Source organism: Hoplias malabaricus, chromosome 12, assembly GCF_029633855.1.
Source record: "Hoplias malabaricus isolate fHopMal1 chromosome 12, fHopMal1.hap1, whole genome shotgun sequence".
Classification (NCBI taxonomy): Eukaryota; Metazoa; Chordata; class Actinopteri; order Characiformes; family Erythrinidae; genus Hoplias; species Hoplias malabaricus.
The window spans coordinates 27946241-27965411 of NC_089811.1; the positions used below are offsets into that span (position 1 = coordinate 27946241).

Below are 19171 nucleotides of genomic sequence, written 5' to 3' on the forward strand. Positions count from 1 at the left end.
AATGAAAAGTGTTTTCTGGCTTTGTCCTATGAAAACTGAGATTTCCCTGGATTACATTAATCTTTGTACAATATTACCTACAGATTGAGAAAGACAATTCTTTGCAGTCTTGCACTACGAAATGTTTTTATGAACTGTTTGCTCAATTGACAATGAGCCTTTGATGGATGCTCTATTTGTACATTATATAATTGCCTTCATGTGTTATGTTTAAAACAGTGTAACTTGAATGTTGAATAATCTTTTCACTCTTAATTAATCATATCCTAATTTTTAACCATTCATAAAATGCAGTAATGTTGTTCAATGAAAATATTTTGAACTATTGACATTCATTCATTGTCTGTAACACTTCAGGGTTGCAGAGCCTACCCGGAATTACTGGGAGCAAGGCAGGAACACACCCTGGATGGGGCACCAGACCTTCACAAGGTGACACACACTCACACCTAAGGACAGTTTTGAGTCACCAATTCATCATGTGGTTTTTGGACCACATGACGAAACTCACGCGGACACAGGGAGAATACACCAAACTCCTCACAGACAGTCACCCAGAGCAGGACTTGAACCCACAACCCCAGGATCCTGAAACTGTGTGACTGCAACACTATAAGCTGCGCCACTGTGCCGCCCAGAACTATTGTCAATTAAATTTAATCCCACCTTTTCCACAATCAGGGTCTTTAGAACAATGAAACAGCACAGATTGCCAGCGGAAACAAAAACATTGTTCAAATTAAATTCTTAATGTTTGTATTTTTGGATATGTGAAATTTATTAAACAATATATTCTTAATGCTGTTATATAAAGCCATTGCATATTTCTTTGATATGTTTATTTTATATTACTGAATATACATTTCATAGACCATCTGATCATCATCCTGCAATTTCTGATCTATAGATTCTTATAACTCTTAACTCTTCTCAAGATTGCTTAAATAAAACAGAATTCTTTATAAATAGATATAAACAGTGTGCATGACATTTCTACTTAATCAATGTGCAGTTTCATGATCAAATCAACATTTATGGTAGGGTAAACCTGAGAAGATAACCTATAATAAAAAGGGAAAGGACCATCTGTGTGTGATGGATATATAGGCAAAAATTACACCTGTGTTGACTCTGTCCTCTTTTACATATAATCTATTTCTTTCATTCTTTATTTCATTCTCTCTCTCTCTCTCTCTCTCTCTCTCACCTACCTACACAAAAAGCATTCATCATTTACCTGCCAATCAAAACAAAACAAATCTCCAAATACTTCCAGCGTTTCCTGAAATATGATCATCTATTATGATTTCCTGACCGGCTCTCAGTCCATAGCCTTGTCACTCCATGCCAAAGACTTCCTTTTTGCCAACTCCATCCAGGAAGGTTGTCCACTATCACTGATGGGATGGAGGGGTGATGATGATAATGAAGGTGGTGATGCTGATGGCACTGTTTTCTTCTGCCACTTATCCTCTCTGTCCAGTCTCATGGAAACAGAGGAAGCTGCTGATTCTGTGGTAGTTATATATAAAAATAAACAAACTGAATCATTATATGGTTTTTGCTTTATGGACATATTTTTTACACACAAATATATGCATGCACACACTATAATTTATGTCTACCTGTGAAGTTCTTTGGACTGGATGTGGTTCTAAATGAGGCCAGAGACTGAAGAGGGGGTTGGGACTCTGCTGTAGCTTTCTGGTCTTCTCCCTAATTAAATATAATAGATATAAATGTCATGATCTATGAGGAAAATGTACATGATCATTCTTTATGATACCCTAACCAAATAAAAGTATGTTTGTTTAAATTGTTAACTAATGTTGGATGGCTTGGTATAATTATGTATACAGATTTTTGTGTAAATTGTGTTACCATATCAGAGAATTCACATATCTTTCATTGAAAGCACAGGCTGAATCTCAAATAACTCCCTACCTACCAATTTAGTGCACTGTGCATAATGAGATTTTGCTTCCTCACCCACACAGCGTACTATAGGTGCAGTAGGGAGTTGTGTCTTCATGAATGCCTCTCTGTTAGACATCTACTGGTTGGATGCAGGAGCTATAGTACAATAGCATTTTATATTCAGCCAATGCCTTTCTTAGTATCAGAAGAAAATTATGTTATTCTTAATTTATCTAAGAAGCCAGTGCGTGTTTCAAGTGACAGATTTTTATGTAGCTTAAACGTTTTAAAAGAATAATGGGAAAACGGAAAGAGCAACAAACTGCCACTTAAGGTACAAAATAAGAATCCAAACAATAAGAAACTAATGTCATATTTTCATTAGTTTATTTCCTAATTATGGTACAGGGCTTTTTTGTGTGTTGTCTTATCTGCTCAGTTTATGGTTCATAAACAGAAATCAAGTGTGGTACCAGAATGGAAGACACATGGGTAATGCAGCTTTCAAGTTCTCTTTAGAAGTTCCCACTAATGAGTTCTAAGGTCACAGTTATGATAAGCAATCAGGTGACTTTTGTTTGGGGAACAATGAACAGCATGAAAAATATAGGTGACAGGTACACTGTCCATTAACACCTACTGACTGCAGCTTTCCCCTTCATTCTGTGATTAAGCAGTCTGATGTTTTGTTTTGGGCGCCACGGTGGCGCAGCAGGTAGTGTCGCAGTCACACAGCTCCAGGGGCCTGCGGGTTGGTTCGATTCCCGCTCCGTGTGACTGTCTGTGAGGAGTTGGTGTGTTCTCCCCGTGTCCGCGTGGGTTTCCTCCGGGTGCTCCGGTTTCCTCCCACAGTCCAAAAACACACGTTGCGGGTGGATTGGCGACTCGAAAGTGTCCGGGTGTGGGTGTGTGAGTGAGTGTGTGTGTGTCTGTGTTGCCCTGTGAAGGACTGGCGTCCCCTCCAGGGTGTGTTCCCGCCTTGCGCCCGATGGTCCCAGGTGGGCTCTGGACCCCCGCGACCCTGGGTTGGATAAGCGGTTACAGATAATGGATGGATGGATGGATGTTTTGTTTTTAAAGGGAAGGCCTTGCCTTGATTTCAGCACAGAGCCTTAAATGTCAAATACTCTCTGCAACTGTAGTGTGTACCCAGGAGCAAAAATACCACTCACCTAGTGTTCCTTTAAAAGTGCACAAACTCAAAATTTCCCATTATTATATACGACACTGTGATGACATTCATTCAATCAATAATTTAATAATTTCAATTTAATCATTTAATAATTTCAATTTTTGTGATGGGACATAATCACAGCATTATTTGTGCATATTTATATATACTTATAAATCATTGTTAAGTTATAGGGCATAATAATAATAATAATCCATACATCCATTCATTCATTTTCTGTAACCACCCATCCAGTTCAAGTTCACAGTGGGTCCGGAGCATACCCTGAATCACTGGACCCAAGTTGGGAACACACCCCGGAGGGGATGCCAGTCCCCACTCACAAATTCACTCACACCCATGGACACGTTTGAGTCGCCAATCCACCTACCAACGTGTGTTTTTGGAACGTGGGAGCAAACCGGAGCTACCCGGAAGAAACCCATGCAGACACAGAACACATCAAACTCCTTATAGGGGTTTGCTGGAGCGGGGCTCAAACCCACAACCCCAGGATTGCTGTGTGACAGTGACACTAACTGCTGCACCACCGTGTCACCTATAATGCGTAAAATATTTGTCAGAACGTTATCCAACATAAAATAATTCGCTTTGGTTGACTGATCCACTCATCATGAAATGATCACAGAATGTTCCCTGGCATTTTCAAAAAGTGGTGTTTGGAAATTCTGATATAAAAAAAATACATTTACTTCATGTTAATTTAAAAGACATCCCAACAAAAAAACAAAACAAAACAAAAGGTTTCACCTTGCAATCAGTTGTTCGTTTCTCCCATCGTTCTGCAAATAAAGCTTTGCTTCCTGGACCTCCTGCCCACTGCGATGTAGCTTCTCCTGGGCTTTTTCCTTGGAGCACCATTGTCTGATTTGCTTTTCCTAAACATGGGGAGGATACTTCCTCAGCCCTCTGAGGCCTGGGCTGTGAGACTAGAGGGACTGGATCCTGAAATATTTGAGTAGGTGAAAAATTTGGGGTTGATGATAAATGAAGGCAGGTACTTTGAGTTGAGCGCAATTTAGATTGTGTGGAAACTTGTGTTTGGGTTTCTGGTAGAGATGCTTTTTGAGTGTTGGACTCGGGGCCAGATGTGTATGCTGTTATTGACTGCCCAGGCTTTACAGTGGCTGATGAACTGACTACAGGCAATTGTCCTGTTCTAACACTAAACTGTGTTGTTTGCGCTTGACTGGTGGTTGTAAGAGTTTGCTTTATGGGGAATGCCACTCCTGCTGATTGACCTGTACTTGGCATACATGGTCTGATAGAAGACTGCATGCTTGGTGATTGAGATGAAAATGTTGCCCTTTCAGATGCTGGTGAAGCAGCTGGCTGAATAGAAGTAGTGTGTTGTGGCCTGACAGAAGTTTGTGTAGCTGACAACTGATATCTTAGATTTGTAGAGCCTTCACTGAACTGTGTAGATGATGTCTGTTTTTGGGGCAATGGAACACCCATGTTTGTTGATCGTGTGGTTGTTTGCAGGCTAACAAATTCAGGCAATCTGCTTGTAAACAGCTGCTGCAGGCTTCGAGTCTTTTCTCTGGCCATGCTCATCCAGGACAGCTCAAAAGAAGCATCCTGAGGTTGTTTGACAGCTGTAGGAATAGGTATATTCTCTTCTGAACATACTTGTGCGAGTTCCTTAGTGGACAAGGTCACTGTTGTGCTCTCTTTAGAGGCCAAGGACACTGATCTGCTGTCTATAGGAGTCAGGGACACAGCTGTGTTCTCTTTCGGGGGCGAACCTCCAAGCCTAGTTCCTTTAATAAGCGAAGGTGAGGGCTGAGCTGAGGTTCTCAAACCTGTAATAAACAGCAGTTAGGCATACATTTAGTGCATTATAAGTTACATAAATTAAAGTATTTGCTGGAAACTGTTTGGAAATATCCATTAGTTTGTATGTTAACTTAGCCCGTTTAAATGTGTCAGGATTTATATTAAAAAAACACCAATCTGACACAAATTTGGATCAGTCCTAAAAATTTTAGATTGGTGCATTCATAATTAAAGTCAGCCGTCATGAACACGTGGGTATGTTTCTTTTAAGGAAGAAACATGTCTTGTGATACACTAATTTCTTTACCTTCCTTATTATCCTAATAGTACACAGTACACAGGAGAACACAGCAATAAAGCGTATGTCACTTCAGGGAAGAGAATTTATAATTACACAGTAAAAGCACAGAAAGGGCAGTATTGATAAACTCTCCACTATCAACGGCTTCTTTGCTTTGAGACCTAACAGTGAGATAGTAAACAATGAATGGGCAAAGTTTAACATGTGAACTGAAGTACGCACATCAGAAGGGACCAATAGCTTTTTGAAAGATCTAGCTCATAACGTAATAGTAGCTTTCTGGAATGTCTAATATAGTACATCTCATTATTTTGACATAGTATAATTTGACAGTAGTTCTCTTTAGATAATATGGTCTCTTTAGTCTGAGATTTCAGCTAGTGACAAATACCTTCACATGTGTTTAAGAGAATTAAAAAAAGAAAACTCACACTCCAGTTTAATGGGAGCAATGTTTTTCTCTTTGTCTCTGCTGACACTCTGAGGTGGAGAGCTAGAGTCCTGGGCTGAGATCAGGGCCTCAGCACTGTGAATCTGAGACTCTTTGGACACTGTACTAGCCATATTGCCTCCTATAGGACCCACACCATTATCCTTCTGTCCTTCTGGGGATGCTGACAAAGGTGAGCCCTGGGTGGCCACTTCAGCACTGTGATGCTTGACTTTAAGCTCTGACTGAGCCTTGTCTGCCTGAAACTTAAGGGAAAGAGATGTGGTGCGTAGTTTTACACCAAATGCATTCCGTTCTTCTTGCTCTTTACCCTCTTCATTAGCTTCATTTACTTTCAGGTCCTCCCTTGCCTCATCTGCCTCCTCCACGGCCTCTTGAACGTCCTCCTCTGTAGCCTCCACCCCCGTCTCCTGTGCTTCACTTGCCCAACTGTCTCCTTGTCTTCTGGCAGCAGTGAGGGTCAGCATTTCATCTTTTAGCTTACGTGGTACTGCTAGATTGCTGCTTTTACTCTCATTTCTCTGTGACTCTATGAGAGACAATGGGTCCTGTCCTGCTGTCTTTACCTGTACACTCCTTGGCTGATCCTGTGTTTTGAGGTTTATTGAAGCTATGAATGCAGGTGCAGGCTCTGCTTTTGTCCCTGATTTATCCACCCCTCCAGTAAAACTTACAGCTCTCTGTCTCTCATGACTTTTGGCTGAAGAAGCAGGAAAGCGGAAAGAGCCATACAAGGGCCTTTGGCAATCTGCAGACTGTAGTGAATCCTCCTTCCCTGGGTATTGTGCTGTTATGTTTTGTTGTAGATTTCTGCTCACAGTCTTGTTATCTATGGGATATGTATTTCTTTGCAGTGATGGTGGCCTCTGAGCCACTCCAACATCTGAAGACTGTGGAAATACTTTCTTTTTAATCTGAGGAAGGTTCTGCTCAGATTCCACGGAAGAGATGGTTGAACTTGTAGATGACACTGTGCTATCTTGAGCACTCTTTGGCTTGGAGTTCAATGGACTTTCTTTCAGGTCTCCACCCCACTTTTTAATGGCTGGCACAGCTGAGCTAGGAGCATGTCTAAATCCTAAAGATGTAGTGGCAGACTCATGTTTCTGGATAGATGCTGCCTCCCTGGTTGGTGTCTGCTGCTTCAGGACATGTTGTTGCAGGGAGGTGTTAGTTGGTGAAATTCTTCCCTCAGATTGAATCATAACAGGGGTAGGATAGACCTCTGTAGCACCGATAAGTGGTTTTATAGGTGAAGCATATAGAGGGCTTTTGATTGGAGGAGCACTCAGCACCTCCCCTGGTCTAATAATCTGTGAGGAGTAGGAACGGACGCGGGTCATTTCCTTGGTAAGGGCAGCCTCTTCTTCTTTTTCACTTTCAGTGAGAGGCCGCTCCAAGTTGTTCATGCTCTCTGAACGAGGTCTGCATCCAGCCTGGACAGTGAGAGAATGATGTTATCACTGATATATCAACTTTAAATGTTGCACATTTAAATTAATGCAAAAAATATAAAACCAGGAAATTGATTTAATGACTTGGTTCTACATGTTTCCCATCAGAACTTTTGCCATTGCAATACAAAGGTCTTTGAAGGAAAAGTCTGACTAACCGAGATGGGCAGTCTTCTACCCTTCCTACTGGCTCTCTGATTCCGAGGCTTAACAGACATCCGGTGGCGTGCAGCAGAGTTGTCCAAGCAGGGGATAAACTGAGGAGGTGTACTGAAGTCCACCCCAGATCCAGGTGCAGAAGGGGAGACATGAGCCAGATTGGAATTGATGGGACAAGGTGACAATGGTTGGGATGAAGACTGCAAGGGGGACTGGATTAAGAAAAGAAAATTATGTGAGGCAATTCAATTTCAAGGCAGTAGAGTGAAGGAAAAACCAGTATGAATATAATTTTGTTAATCAATCCAATTTTATTTGTATAGTACTTTTTACAACTGTAAATGACAAGACTGTATATATGACTTTAAATTTAAAGGAAAGTGATATTATACATAATAAAACGACAAGTGTCAAGGTATGTTAGAATGTGTGCTGTTTATTAACATCACAAAAAACAAGCTTAGGTGAACTTGCAGGGAACCTAAGACTGAAGGAACAATGTGTATACAATGGATTTAAAATGAATTTGGGAGTTTGTACAAAAATGGATTGTACCTGTTCTTCTTCTTCACTTCCTGTTCCACCTAAACTCAATGAGCTGTGGTTCCTGAGAGGAATGAGAAACTACAAGGGTAATGGGGAGGAGGATTCAGATACATATATTACAGGATGAATGTAACAATAGTTACACATTATGGAGACACGTGAGATGGAGACACTGAGGAACACACTGACGAGGCTTGGAAATAAAAAACGTTTAGGGAAAAAATATGGACCTATAAAGATGATAAAGACATGTTTTTTATGTAAGTGTTGTTTTTTGTGTCTACAATTTGGAATCGGGTCTGTGAAGCTGGTCACCTTTTGTGGCATATTCTTGGGCATTCCCAATATTTCAGGGGGACTGTGAGGCAGTCCATCATCTTCTGAGCTTCCTCCAGGGTCTTCAGTGCGTTTAATGGGCAATAACAAAGGTGGAGGGCCCAGATGTATGTTCTGCTTTTGCAGTTTTATCTAATCAAACACAAAAAGGATCAGATATTTTCAGGTTTAAAACTTACAGCACAAGAAACCAGAGTCTGAGTGTTTAAAAGTACTGACCTGCAATGCTCGAATTTTTCCATGCATATTCTCCTGAGAGAGAATTCTTGGTGGTTCGGTATATTTCTGTTCTTCAAGAAATATACTGTCATGTGACAAGGCCCTGAATCCCAACCTTTTCTGTGAACAGCTGAAAAGAGGAAACGCAATGAGTGAAAAATGTTTAATAGGTATAAATAATTATATATTACAATACACTTAAAACTCATTTTATCTTTATTATATTTTATTTTATAACAAACCATATTTCCTTCCAGAAGAGGGAAAATATTATATATATGGCATGGTATTTTTCTTGAAAATGAATTGAAATTACCAAAGTACAAACAAGTTTGGCTTTTTTTTTTTTTTTTTTTTAGTCTTTTTTAGGCATCCAATGTAAATATGTTCATATTTACAAAATATTATCACATTGATCAATACAAACACTGGAGATTTTTTATTTGCACTTTGGTTAGTTCAACCAACTCTATACCATTTTTCAGAAAGATCCCAACTTTCCAGAAAACAGAATTTTATCTTGTTTTTATGTTTAAAGAACACCACAGGACAAAAAAACTCCTAAAACGTAATATAAACATATTTGGAAGAGAGAAAGTTCCTCGCCTAAAATCATCATTTACATCCCGAATGCCCTCTATGATGTCACTGGCTGACTGACTCTGCTTCATCATTCCCACACTTGTATTCTTCATCTTCTCAAGCTTTGATTTCTTTATCTGCAGCTTAGGCTTTTTTGTCCCTAAAGACAGAAGCAGAATTACTTAATAATTATCATGGTTGCTTCATATTTGTAAATGTGGAAAACAAAAATTCAAGTGTGGATTGAAAAAAAAAAAGAAGACATAACAAAAAAGTTAATTGTTAATAATTTTATATATTTAATATGCTTAAAATATTTAATATATATTAATACTATATATCAAATATATATTTTTGTTTCTATGTAATACAATGTTTAATATAACAATTGAACTAAATTTAATGAGGTCTAGATTATTTCACTGTTCTTGCCATTTAAAACTGAATTTTAATCTTGATATTTACTAGCTGGAAATACAAACTGGAACACCAATTAGTATAATTAAATCTGTACATCCATACCATGGAATCTATATTATTACATAATTATACTTTACAGATTATATATAGTTAAACTGGTCTTTATAATAATTACACAAGGATTCACAAATAATATTCCATTAATAAATATAATGTTAGTATAATGTTAGTATTCCTGCTGCAGATTTGTAGATCATAAGCTGATATCAGTTCATCAGTTCTGTCATTTACCAAAACTTGACTTCTAAGATCAGTATTCCATGTGAAGCTGACACTTCCATGTTAACTGCAGCATTGGCCTAATGTGATGACACGTTCAATAACAGTCAATGCAATTAAATTATTATTTAGGAAATGTAAAAGGTAAAGTAAAACCAAAACCAAGCAACACATTACGGACAAAAATATATTAATATTATATTATAATTGTATAATTATTATAAGTTATAATACTGCTCTGAGTAAGAAACATTCCAGGGACATTCTGACCTGTTAAGTCTTCACTGTTCCCTCCCTCCCGGTCCCCTGAGGACTCCATAGCACGCTTCTTCACTGCAGGCAAAATTAAAAAGTATAAAATTAGAGAGTTGAGTAAGATTAGAGACACAGTCATGAGCTGAAGACCAAAAGAATAAGAAAGACACAGACATAATAGTTAACTTACAGCCTTGTTAAATGCTTATGGCTCATACACAGCTGCCTGATAAGACAAAGCTGGGCATTTCCACAAGCAATGAAAGCTCAAAGGTTGTTTCTTATTTGTGTTATTTCCAACTTCTATCTAGATCGGAATGCTATAAATGTAATGACTGCTATTGTAGTGTGACGCAATCCAAGATTCTTTTATTATATTGTCATCAATCCATGCAATCAATCTATTGTCTCTTGTGCAAAACTTTTAGTTACAAGTGTGTTGTGAAACACACAGTAGTGACACTATCTCTCTTTATGTGTGCCACTCAGACTCAAAATTAACTAATGTTTTTTTTTCCAGATGAAGTTGTAAATTGTCTGACTCCTCTATGTTTTGTGTAACTAAGATCTCTTAAAATGACAGCTGGACTTTTTTTTAATCACTGACCTCACCTTGACGAGGATAGTGTGTAATGGTAAAGAATAAACATGCATGTGCTCTGTGTCCGTGTCCATTAAGTAATGCCAGTGTTTACATTGCATGTAGTTAACCCATTTAAGCTCTATGATAAGTAGCTATACAGTAAGTAAAATTGTCTGTTCTTCTACATTTTGTATATTTGTCTGTGCATATGGAACAAATCAGCTGTTATTTCACAAAGTGGGTCAGCACTCTAGGAGCAACATTTAAAGAGAACCCTTGGGCAATTTCACCTTATGTTTGTGTACACGAACATTTGTGCATGTTTCAATGTGTGTTTATGTAAAATGTATAATTTGATGTGAAGATCAGACCTGCTGATTGCTGCCACGGGCCTTTTACTCCACAGACAGATATGCAAATTTAAACAGGCTAAGTGGAACCAACCCTCTTTTGTCCGAATATCTGACAGAGTAGTACTTTACATAATGATAAACTGAGGTAAGTGTGTTTTCAAAAAAGACATATGTAGTAGGTAAATGGGGAATGTAGTGGGGAATATCCTGATTTATTTGAATTTAGCTGGTCCTGATATATGACTTATATCTGTGTTACACCCACATTTTTAAATAAGCATTAGTTCTACAGGGACAGATTAAGCAGAAATGACCAAAAAGTGACTAACATGACACATTAATTTGTAATGATATGGGAGGCACGAGTCAAAACACAATACATCATGCCATGCTAATATCCACCATTGAAAAAGCCTACAATGGGTCTGAATGCATCGGAATGGGACATGGGAGCAATAGAAGGATGACCGATCTGATGAAAACCTTTTCCTTTCACATCACCTGGATGGCTGGGTGTATGTACAGTGTCTCCCAAGGAAATGATGGCACTGTGGGAAATAGATAAGCCAGTGGGAGGAATATAAAGCTATGGTCAAATTTCTGTTGTTTAACATGTGGCACGTTATTAAAAAGCATGTTGTGCAAATGAAGTTAATGTTCTGGTCCAGTTGTGTAGATTGGCTCATTTTAACTCTTATCCTGCAAAACAAATCATGCTCATTTCAACACTTCACTTACCTTGACCAAGAAAATTCTTAACACTACCTTTAGAAATCTTGTCCACACTCGGCCTGTGCCTTACGTAGTTGAAGATGTTTCCCCTTTAAAATGGATTTTGTCACTGAGGCATTGTCTTCATCATAGAACGCTGCTGAGAGACAGAGGGTGTGCATGACACAATCATTGAAATAGAAACAGAGCAAAAGAAAACTACAAGGCAGTGGGGATAAAGGCCAGTAGTAGAATTACAGCATTGTGGTTGATGTTTTGACAGCTGAATCCTGGGTTCCACACATACACACACACACACACACACACACACACACACACACACACACACACACACTATTACATTATTGACACACACTGACCAGCACGCGTAAGCTTCTTATGAAATGCTAAACTGATTTAGAGTGCAGGAATGAACACAGAGGCTGCAGTGTGCTGGCTGTGGCAATGGCATCGTTCACACATCACCACATGACACCACACCACACAGTACTCTCCTACTCCCTTCTCGGAGTGGGATAGAGAGGGATACCAGCAGCTAGCCTAATTAATCATTGAAATTAGCACTGGTATTATTTTTGTGGTGGGCAGATTCATCCTGCAAGAACACAGAGTTATTCAATGTCGTAATCATTTGGCTAAGTTTAGCTTCGACCTGAGGGACATTTTCAGCCTGATTTCTGATTTAATAGTCTCGTGTTTGTGATTACTCTGATTTTGCCAAAATGAAGGTAAATCCTGATGAAAGCCTAATGACAATCTGACTGTTATGGTGACTACAAAGTTTGAAATGTTACAGAGTTTCACTGTCACACTCCAGGACAATTTCTATTTTATATGCAAAGCATCTGTCTGCAGTCATTGAGTACTGATAAGGTTTCCACGTCTATGTAAAGCACCTTAGGTCATATGTCCAACATTTATTGTGGCTTTGTGCCTACCCATGAATCTAAACGAGCAAGTGAGGGTTTAACTACCAGTGACATTATAAGAGAAAATTAAAAATACAAGTCCTGCATATTTATATTTTAGTCTAAAAACCTTTAGCATTTTAGCTCCACATATTTACATTAAAGTTTTGAATAATTATGACTACTTTTGGAACTACACCTACTAAGAGGCAACCAATCAGGACAAAGACTATTTACAAATATTTGATTAAAAATACAGTGTGTGTGTGTGTGTGTGGGGGGGGGGGGTGCACACTATTCCAAGAGCTCATGCTACCCACAGTAAAATGCAGTGCCTACTGTTAGCCCTGCATCACAATAAAAAAGGCATTCACTTACTCATCCATTCATCTCTGTCTCCTATTATGTGACTCTGGATGGAACATTTCATATCCAGCATAGCACAAAGCACAGAGCAGCTTTGCCCCAGATACACAGCACAAATCTGTGCCAGGATCAGGAGTTGTCCGCAAATCCCCCTCCTTTCCTCCTCCTACTGAACAAAAAGTCAACACGACATCTGGGTGACTTTCAGCTACCCTACATTATGTGTCTGGGCTTCAAGACTAATCCAAGCTGCCATTTCTCTATATCTCACACAGATGTGGAGACTAATGAAAGCTCACAACCAGCAATGATCTATTTTAATCTCCTCAGTTAATAAGGGAACACCCTCCTCATCATTAACACTCATGTGAAGTTAAGTAGGCTGCTCTGCTGGTACAACACAAGTTTAAGATATAAGTGTGATCCAATTCACGTAATAATTATAATAATACATTATATTTGTAATGCACTTTACATTTAAAAGAAATTTCAAAGTGCTAGAGCACAGTCAGAAGCAAACATTAAAAAAATCGATCAGATTCACATGGTCTACACTTGTACCTGATTATCAGTGTTATTTCTGTCAGAATGGTACATGTAACCTACATTTAATCCATCTATTTCTATATTCTTATTTCATAATGACTCTTTAAATGTGACTATTCATCATGAATATTATTTACACGATTAAGTTGTTATTTAGAATCATGCTCCATTTTTCGTGTTTTTTTTTCTCTTTCTGGACGAAAAAATGCGATGAGGAGCGCATATCGAGATTAAAGGAGATTACTGATGGATTAAATCCCTTCCCGCGGGGCATTCGGGCGGTGATTTCAGTGAAATAAGCGTTTCCTAATAGTAGAGGTAAAGGGCAAGAGGACTGGCATCACTCCTTTAAGATATGGAGTGGGTTGTTCTAGTCCTTACTACAGTACTTGGCATTAATTATATTACTGGGGAAACACAGGATGGAGACGTATTTGACGGTCACTTTAAATTCCAAGTTCCAGCAGCAATAATCTATACAAAGTACTTGCGCTAATACCGTAGCCTTGTTCAGCTTAGTACAAACTAAACAGTGTGTTTCGTAAAGCTATACACATATCTGGAAAGGACCACATCCGAAGCCTGAACTAGAAACGAAATACGACGTTAAACAGTCTGAAATAGTGACTTTATTAAAGCTACTCACCTCTGACAGCCCCAACAGTGCCAGTCTCCACTTATCGGTCAGTGGCTAAAAGTCGTGTCCAGACGCTACTTTATCTCGGACACCGCTCTCCGCCAGGTGCTGAGAACCGCTGCTTTCCTCCAAACACGGCGCCGTGCCGTTTATCGCCTCCTGCTTCAGCCACAGAACAGATGCCACATTCATACACTGACCGCTAGATGGCACATGTGGCTACATAAACAACACCTGCTAAGGCTGAGGCGCACACACTCCCTTTCTCTCTCTCTCTCTCTCTCTCTCTCTCTCTCTCTCTCTCTCTCTCTCAACACAATAAGATATTCCTTTCTATTAATAATATCACAGGATAGTCTGGCGTCCACATTTCCCGTTATCAAGGTTTTTTTTATGAATATTGCTAGCAAAACCTACAAGCCATTTTCTCTACTACAGGGGTTGGACAATGAGACTGAAACACCTGGTTTTAGACCACAATAATTTATTAGTATGGTGTAGGGCCTTCTTTTGAGGCCAATACAGGGTCAATTCATCTTGGGAATGACATATACAAGTCCTGCACAGTGGTCAGAGGGATTTTAAGCCATTCTTCTTGCAGGATAGTGGCCAGGTCACTACGTGATGCTGGTGGAGGAAAATGTTTCCTGACTCGCTCCTCCAAAACACCCCAAAGTGTCTCAATAATATTTAGATCTGGTGACTGTGCCGGCCATGGGAGATGTTCAACTTCACTTTCATGTTCATCAAACCAATCTTTCACCAGTCTTGCTGTGTGTATTGGTGCATTGTCGTCCTGATAAACGGCACCGCCTTCAGGACACATTGTTTGAACTATTGGATGCACATGGTCTTACTGGTGCAATGTGCAATTAATGAAGATTGGCTACGAGGCTGGTCCAATTTAGCCACGAAACCTCCCACACTAAAATGACAGGTGTTTCAGTTTCATTGTTGAACCCCTGTACTATTTGGTTGTAGTGATTAATTAACTTTACCATTTCCACTATTAAATAAAAACAACATGTATAAATGTCTCTAATCATTTGAATCATGCCACTTACTTTTCCAAAACAGGTATCTTTTTATGGACACATTAAATAATAATAAATATGTTCTTATATTGTATTATAGAAAATATTTTGGCTAGTGAAATACACTAAATTACTAACATTTAAAATGTACATTGTTACATTTAAACACTAAAAAAACCTTAATAGCACTAATTTGTCTCTTAAAGAACATGACAGTTTGTTGACCCAGTTTTATTCATTTAAATGGAATGAATCAAGAATGTGTCATATATGTTTTATTAATTATTAAAATAGCATTAAACGTCATATAAAAGTCCACTCAGTGCAAATTGTCCCAATCTCATGAGGTTAAAGGCATTATGAGATCAATAAATACATACATCAGTGCAACAATCCTGGAGACACTGTGCTTATGTTTTTGGCTTCATAAATATTCCAACTCATTTTGATTATTAGGAATCAAATCAGATGGCTAAAATAATAATAATAATAAAAAGTTACCTGATAACTATAAAACAGCCATAAAAGGCACATTTTATTTTAAAGTACGTAGCAGAAACACTTCTTACATTAGAGCTTAAAGAGCTAATTAAAAAAGACTCTAAACAACCCAAACGTCCATAAACATGATACAAAAGGATAACGATGGTGCCTTTTTTGGTCACATCTTCTTGGTGTGCTTTGTATGAAAAACATCCACAGTGGTCTCATGACACTCTCTCAAGTCATAATCACAATAGCCAATGGAGAAGCGACCCTATGGAAGAAGAGCATTTAAATACCTGGACCCAAAATATTCTTTAAAAAAAAAAGAAAATAAAGACAGAATTTCAGATTTAAGTTCCTTAAAGCTCTTACCTTAGGTTTCTTAAAGTAATCAAGCCCTCTGCCAATCTTAATGATCCAACCATTATCAAACCTGAGAGAACAAGAATTTTTTTAATATACTTAAGGTTTTCACAAAAAGCTGAGTTTCACAGCCATGGCTGCCATATTAATGACTTAGTTTAGCAGCAGATAACAAAAAGCTCACTAGGTAACACTGCTACCCTCCACATGGCAGACTAGGGTCAACTTCACACTTTGTGCAGTGGCACCTCATTTAAAAAATTAGAGAGTCACTTGAGAAAACTCCTAATGCTTCTTGCTTTATTGTTTGAATATGGTTAGAGTAATGCTGATAAGAATACTGCATGTGCTTATGCAGTCATGTATCCTAAGTCAAGAACTCCTGATAATACATAGCATTTGCCTGATAAGTCCAGTTAAAAAAAACGCCAAGCAATATGCATAGATATACAATTATCAGCCATAACATTATGACCACCTCCTTGTTTCTACACTCCCTGTCCATTCAATCAGCTCCACTGACCATACAAGAGAACTTTGCAGTTCTAAAATTAAAGAATGTGACCCATGTGGTGCTCGGCATACGTTGTTTGCCAACCTTCACCTTGATCCTCAATGGCCAGAGCTACCACAGGGCAGGTATAATCTGGGTGGTGGATCGTTCTCTGCGCTGCATTGACACTGATGTTTTTGTGAAATGTTTTCGTGGGCCACCCAATAAACGGCATTACATACACATAATGGCACACTTTACTAAAACCAATGAAAAAAATGCTCACTAATACCTAATAGATGTAGGAAGCGTAATAGATGTGGGCACAAATGAATTCTTAAACCTGTTTAATCTACACATTGGGATTCTAAATCTCTTTCCTGATGGGAGAAGCTGATACTCTGGGAAAAAATACATGATCCAGTTCAGAGATAATTATTCTTGCTGACCTAACAACAGACTGCATTGAGAGAGGAGTGCTGGCTCTCACCAATGATCTTCCAAGCAGTTCTGACAACACCAACTAATTTTGCAATAATGGCAAAATACAAATTAGTATACAGTCTACGACTTTGAAACAAAGGTACATTTTTCCAGCAGAGGATCTCAAATAGGGTGAGATACTCTATAATACCATGACATGGAACTGATGGGTACCAAAATCATTCTTCATCTGGCGATCATTACCTGATCTCCCGATCATGAATAGTGGAGGAGTACTGAATATCCAGACAAACATTCTGACTTTGCAAAGACTGCTGTATTTCTGCCAATGCACACTGCTGAGAGGCACTGTCCTATGGAACAATAGAGAAGACAAAGGATAAGAAAAATTATGAAGTTAAATTCTCCTTAAACTTTCAGACAGAACATTTTAAAATGTCTGCACCATGTGCAAGATTTGAATCATGACCATGTGCAACATTTATACTTTTTTTTAAGCAAAGAACTTACTTCATCTTGTGAGGTCAGCAGATGAATCTTTTTAACGTTACAATCTGATTTCAGTAGCATCTCACAGAAGCGAAGGAAGTTATACAACTGTAAGATAAAAATAATACACCATCTAAATTATCCCTGCTTTAACCATTTTAGTTGAATGCAAAATTTACAACGTCCTCTCATTTTGTACTATAAACTGAACTGCTAGGTTTTCTGATCTAATCCTGAAAGTGCCACTCTTACCTGGTGAATATGGCGAATATAAGGGTCCTCAACCCAGACCTCAGTGAGCCCTTCCCTTATGTACGGCTTGAAAAGGATCTCATAACTGAATCCAGTGGCATCTTCTGTGATTTTAATTTGCTCATGGTATTTGCCTTCTGGATGAAGAGAATAAAATGATCAGAAAATAAATCATAACAGATTCTGTTATACATTCCCCATCTGTGCATCTTTTACCTTCTTTTGCTTTGTTGAGGTGCACTTTGATCTGCTCAGCTCGATCCATGTAACCCTTGATCTTCTCTCTGTAGTGGACCTTTTTTGACTCATCTTTAGCTGCTGAGAAAAGACAAGTCATAGCCAGCAAATATAAATCTATTGCTGTGCGAACAGATTAGGATGGTATTTGGTTCCCACAAGATCAGGTTTATGTCTCAGACAAACATCTAGCATAATGTATATAGAAAAACACTGTACAGCACTCTAAAAGAGGCCTTTTAATTTACAGTTCCACGGGGCCAGTGTTCCGGACATTTTGGTGATTTCCCTGCACACAGGTACCAAACCTGGCAATTAACTAATGAGTTGAATTAGTGAGTGTGTATATTGTACTTGCAGTTAAAATGTCTAGTTACTAATCATATCCTGGTTTGTTACCTTTCAGCACATCCAGCAGTAACTGAATGCCCTCCTGGTAGCACACAAGAGATTCCTGAAAGCGTGAACTCTGGTCGAGCTCCACAGCTCTCTTCAGGACAGAGATGGCTGATGTTTCCATACCAGGGATGCAGTTCAGGGCCATAGCGTTTACGTTCACTAAGAGACAAACAGGTTCAGATTCACACTGTAGAGAGCAGCGCTGAAATTCCTAAACCTGCTATGAATCTACAATGCACACATCATTGTCTCCAAATCATTTAAAAAATTGTTTATCTTCTGGTGTAACCATAGCTTAGGTTCAATCTCAAACCGACCATTGTTCCCTACGTAGTGAACTACAAAGGTTTCAATGTAATGACACCTCAAAATCAACAACAAATAATATTCAACAGAAAGAGCCGCAAACGCACAGTTCTTTTCCGAACAAAGAGTGCACTGATTGTGGGTGTAAACACAAAAATGTACGACTTAAAATGCGCCCTATATAGGGAAACATGAGAAATACGGGACGTACCCTTGATGACGTCTGAGGTGTTTGCGCTAATATCTTCCTCCAGACTTTAAACAGGAAGAAAATTACATCGATAATAAATGTAAACCAGAAATAACTGTTCAGTAAACAATGATTATAATCACAATATTTCTGTTCAGATTTATACAGAAGAGTATTAGAGAGGAAGATAAATCATATGAATTTCTGAAAGAAGGAACCCAAGTACTCACTCAAGTTTCATGTGGAGTATTCTATTAATCGCTCGGTTCTCCCTATGTAGTGCACAAGGGGGACTTATAGTCATGTCTCCAAGACAAAAACCGAATTATTTATATAATGGTTTGAGATTCAGACATCTTTTTACAGAACACTGTTAGGCATATATTGCAGAATTTGTATGCAGAAGCTAATAATATTGTTCATAATGTAGGGAGCTCAGAGACGTTTGAGACGGACCCCAAAT

At 38.6% G+C, this 19171-nt stretch overlaps 2 protein-coding genes and 1 long non-coding RNA gene across 5 annotated transcripts; all 3 read right to left on the bottom strand.

Moving 5' to 3' along the window:
- Positions 1-850: 850 nt before the first annotated feature.
- Positions 851-9954, bottom strand: cracdla (cracd like a). The gene is made up of 10 exons (XM_066685921.1): positions 9906-9954; positions 8961-9096; positions 8355-8484; positions 8115-8267; positions 7809-7877; positions 7253-7465; positions 5621-7076; positions 3860-4914; positions 1626-1716; positions 851-1512 (listed from the first exon to the last, which is right to left on the bottom strand). Exons 1-10 carry the CDS (start codon positions 9952-9954, stop codon positions 1322-1324), a joined length of 3543 nt encoding a protein of 1180 aa, XP_066542018.1. The 3' UTR covers positions 851-1321.
- A 4-nt stretch (positions 9955-9958) lies between these two features.
- On the bottom strand, positions 9959-14171 carry LOC136710816 (uncharacterized). Its single transcript, XR_010804666.1, has 3 exons — positions 14025-14171; positions 12845-13001; positions 9959-11694 (listed from the first exon to the last, which is right to left on the bottom strand). It is a non-coding gene; the product is annotated as an uncharacterized lncRNA (long non-coding RNA).
- Positions 14172-15318: 1147 nt separating this feature from the next.
- On the bottom strand, positions 15319-19170 carry mitd1 (MIT, microtubule interacting and transport, domain containing 1). 3 transcript variants are annotated; one of them, XM_066687010.1, is made up of 9 exons: positions 18939-19170; positions 18730-18773; positions 18213-18371; positions 17793-17891; positions 17577-17713; positions 17346-17432; positions 17079-17188; positions 15908-15968; positions 15319-15806 (listed from the first exon to the last, which is right to left on the bottom strand). In XM_066687010.1, exons 1-9 carry the CDS (start codon positions 19010-19012, stop codon positions 15711-15713), a joined length of 867 nt encoding a protein of 288 aa, XP_066543107.1. In that variant the 5' UTR covers positions 19013-19170; the 3' UTR covers positions 15319-15710. The 3 variants fall into 3 exon arrangements, with proteins under 3 accessions (XP_066543107.1, XP_066543106.1, XP_066543108.1); XM_066687009.1 differs by having other exon boundaries at positions 17793-17894; XM_066687011.1 differs by lacking the exons at positions 18730-18773; positions 18939-19170 and adding an exon at positions 18626-18643 and having other exon boundaries at positions 17793-17894.
- Between the last annotated feature and the right edge of the window lies 1 nt (position 19171).

What these genes read in the sequence shown, in the direction of transcription:
- cracdla (XM_066685921.1), bottom strand. Translation starts at nt 9,954, where the DNA reads ATGGAGTCCTCAGGGGACCGGGAGGGAGGGAACAGTGAAGACTTAACA. An exon ending in GAACAGTGAAGACTTAACAG is followed by an intron (nt 9,097 to 9,905) that starts GTCAGAATGTCC and finishes TTCTGTCTTTAG; the next exon opens with GGACAAAAAAGCCTAAGCTG. An exon ending in TGCTCCCATTAAACTGGAGT is followed by an intron (nt 4,915 to 5,620) that starts GTGAGTTTTCTT and finishes TGTTTATTACAG; the next exon opens with GTTTGAGAACCTCAGCTCAG.
- mitd1 (XM_066687009.1), bottom strand. Translation starts at nt 19,012, where the DNA reads ATGACTATAAGTCCCCCTTGTGCACTACATAGGGAGAACCGAGCGATT. An exon ending in CCTCAACAAAGCAAAAGAAG is followed by an intron (nt 17,714 to 17,792) that starts GTAAAAGATGCA and finishes CTCTTCATCCAG; the next exon opens with AAGGCAAATACCATGAGCAA. An exon ending in ATTACTTTAAGAAACCTAAG is followed by an intron (nt 15,807 to 15,907) that starts GTAAGAGCTTTA and finishes CTTCTTCCATAG; the next exon opens with GGTCGCTTCTCCATTGGCTA.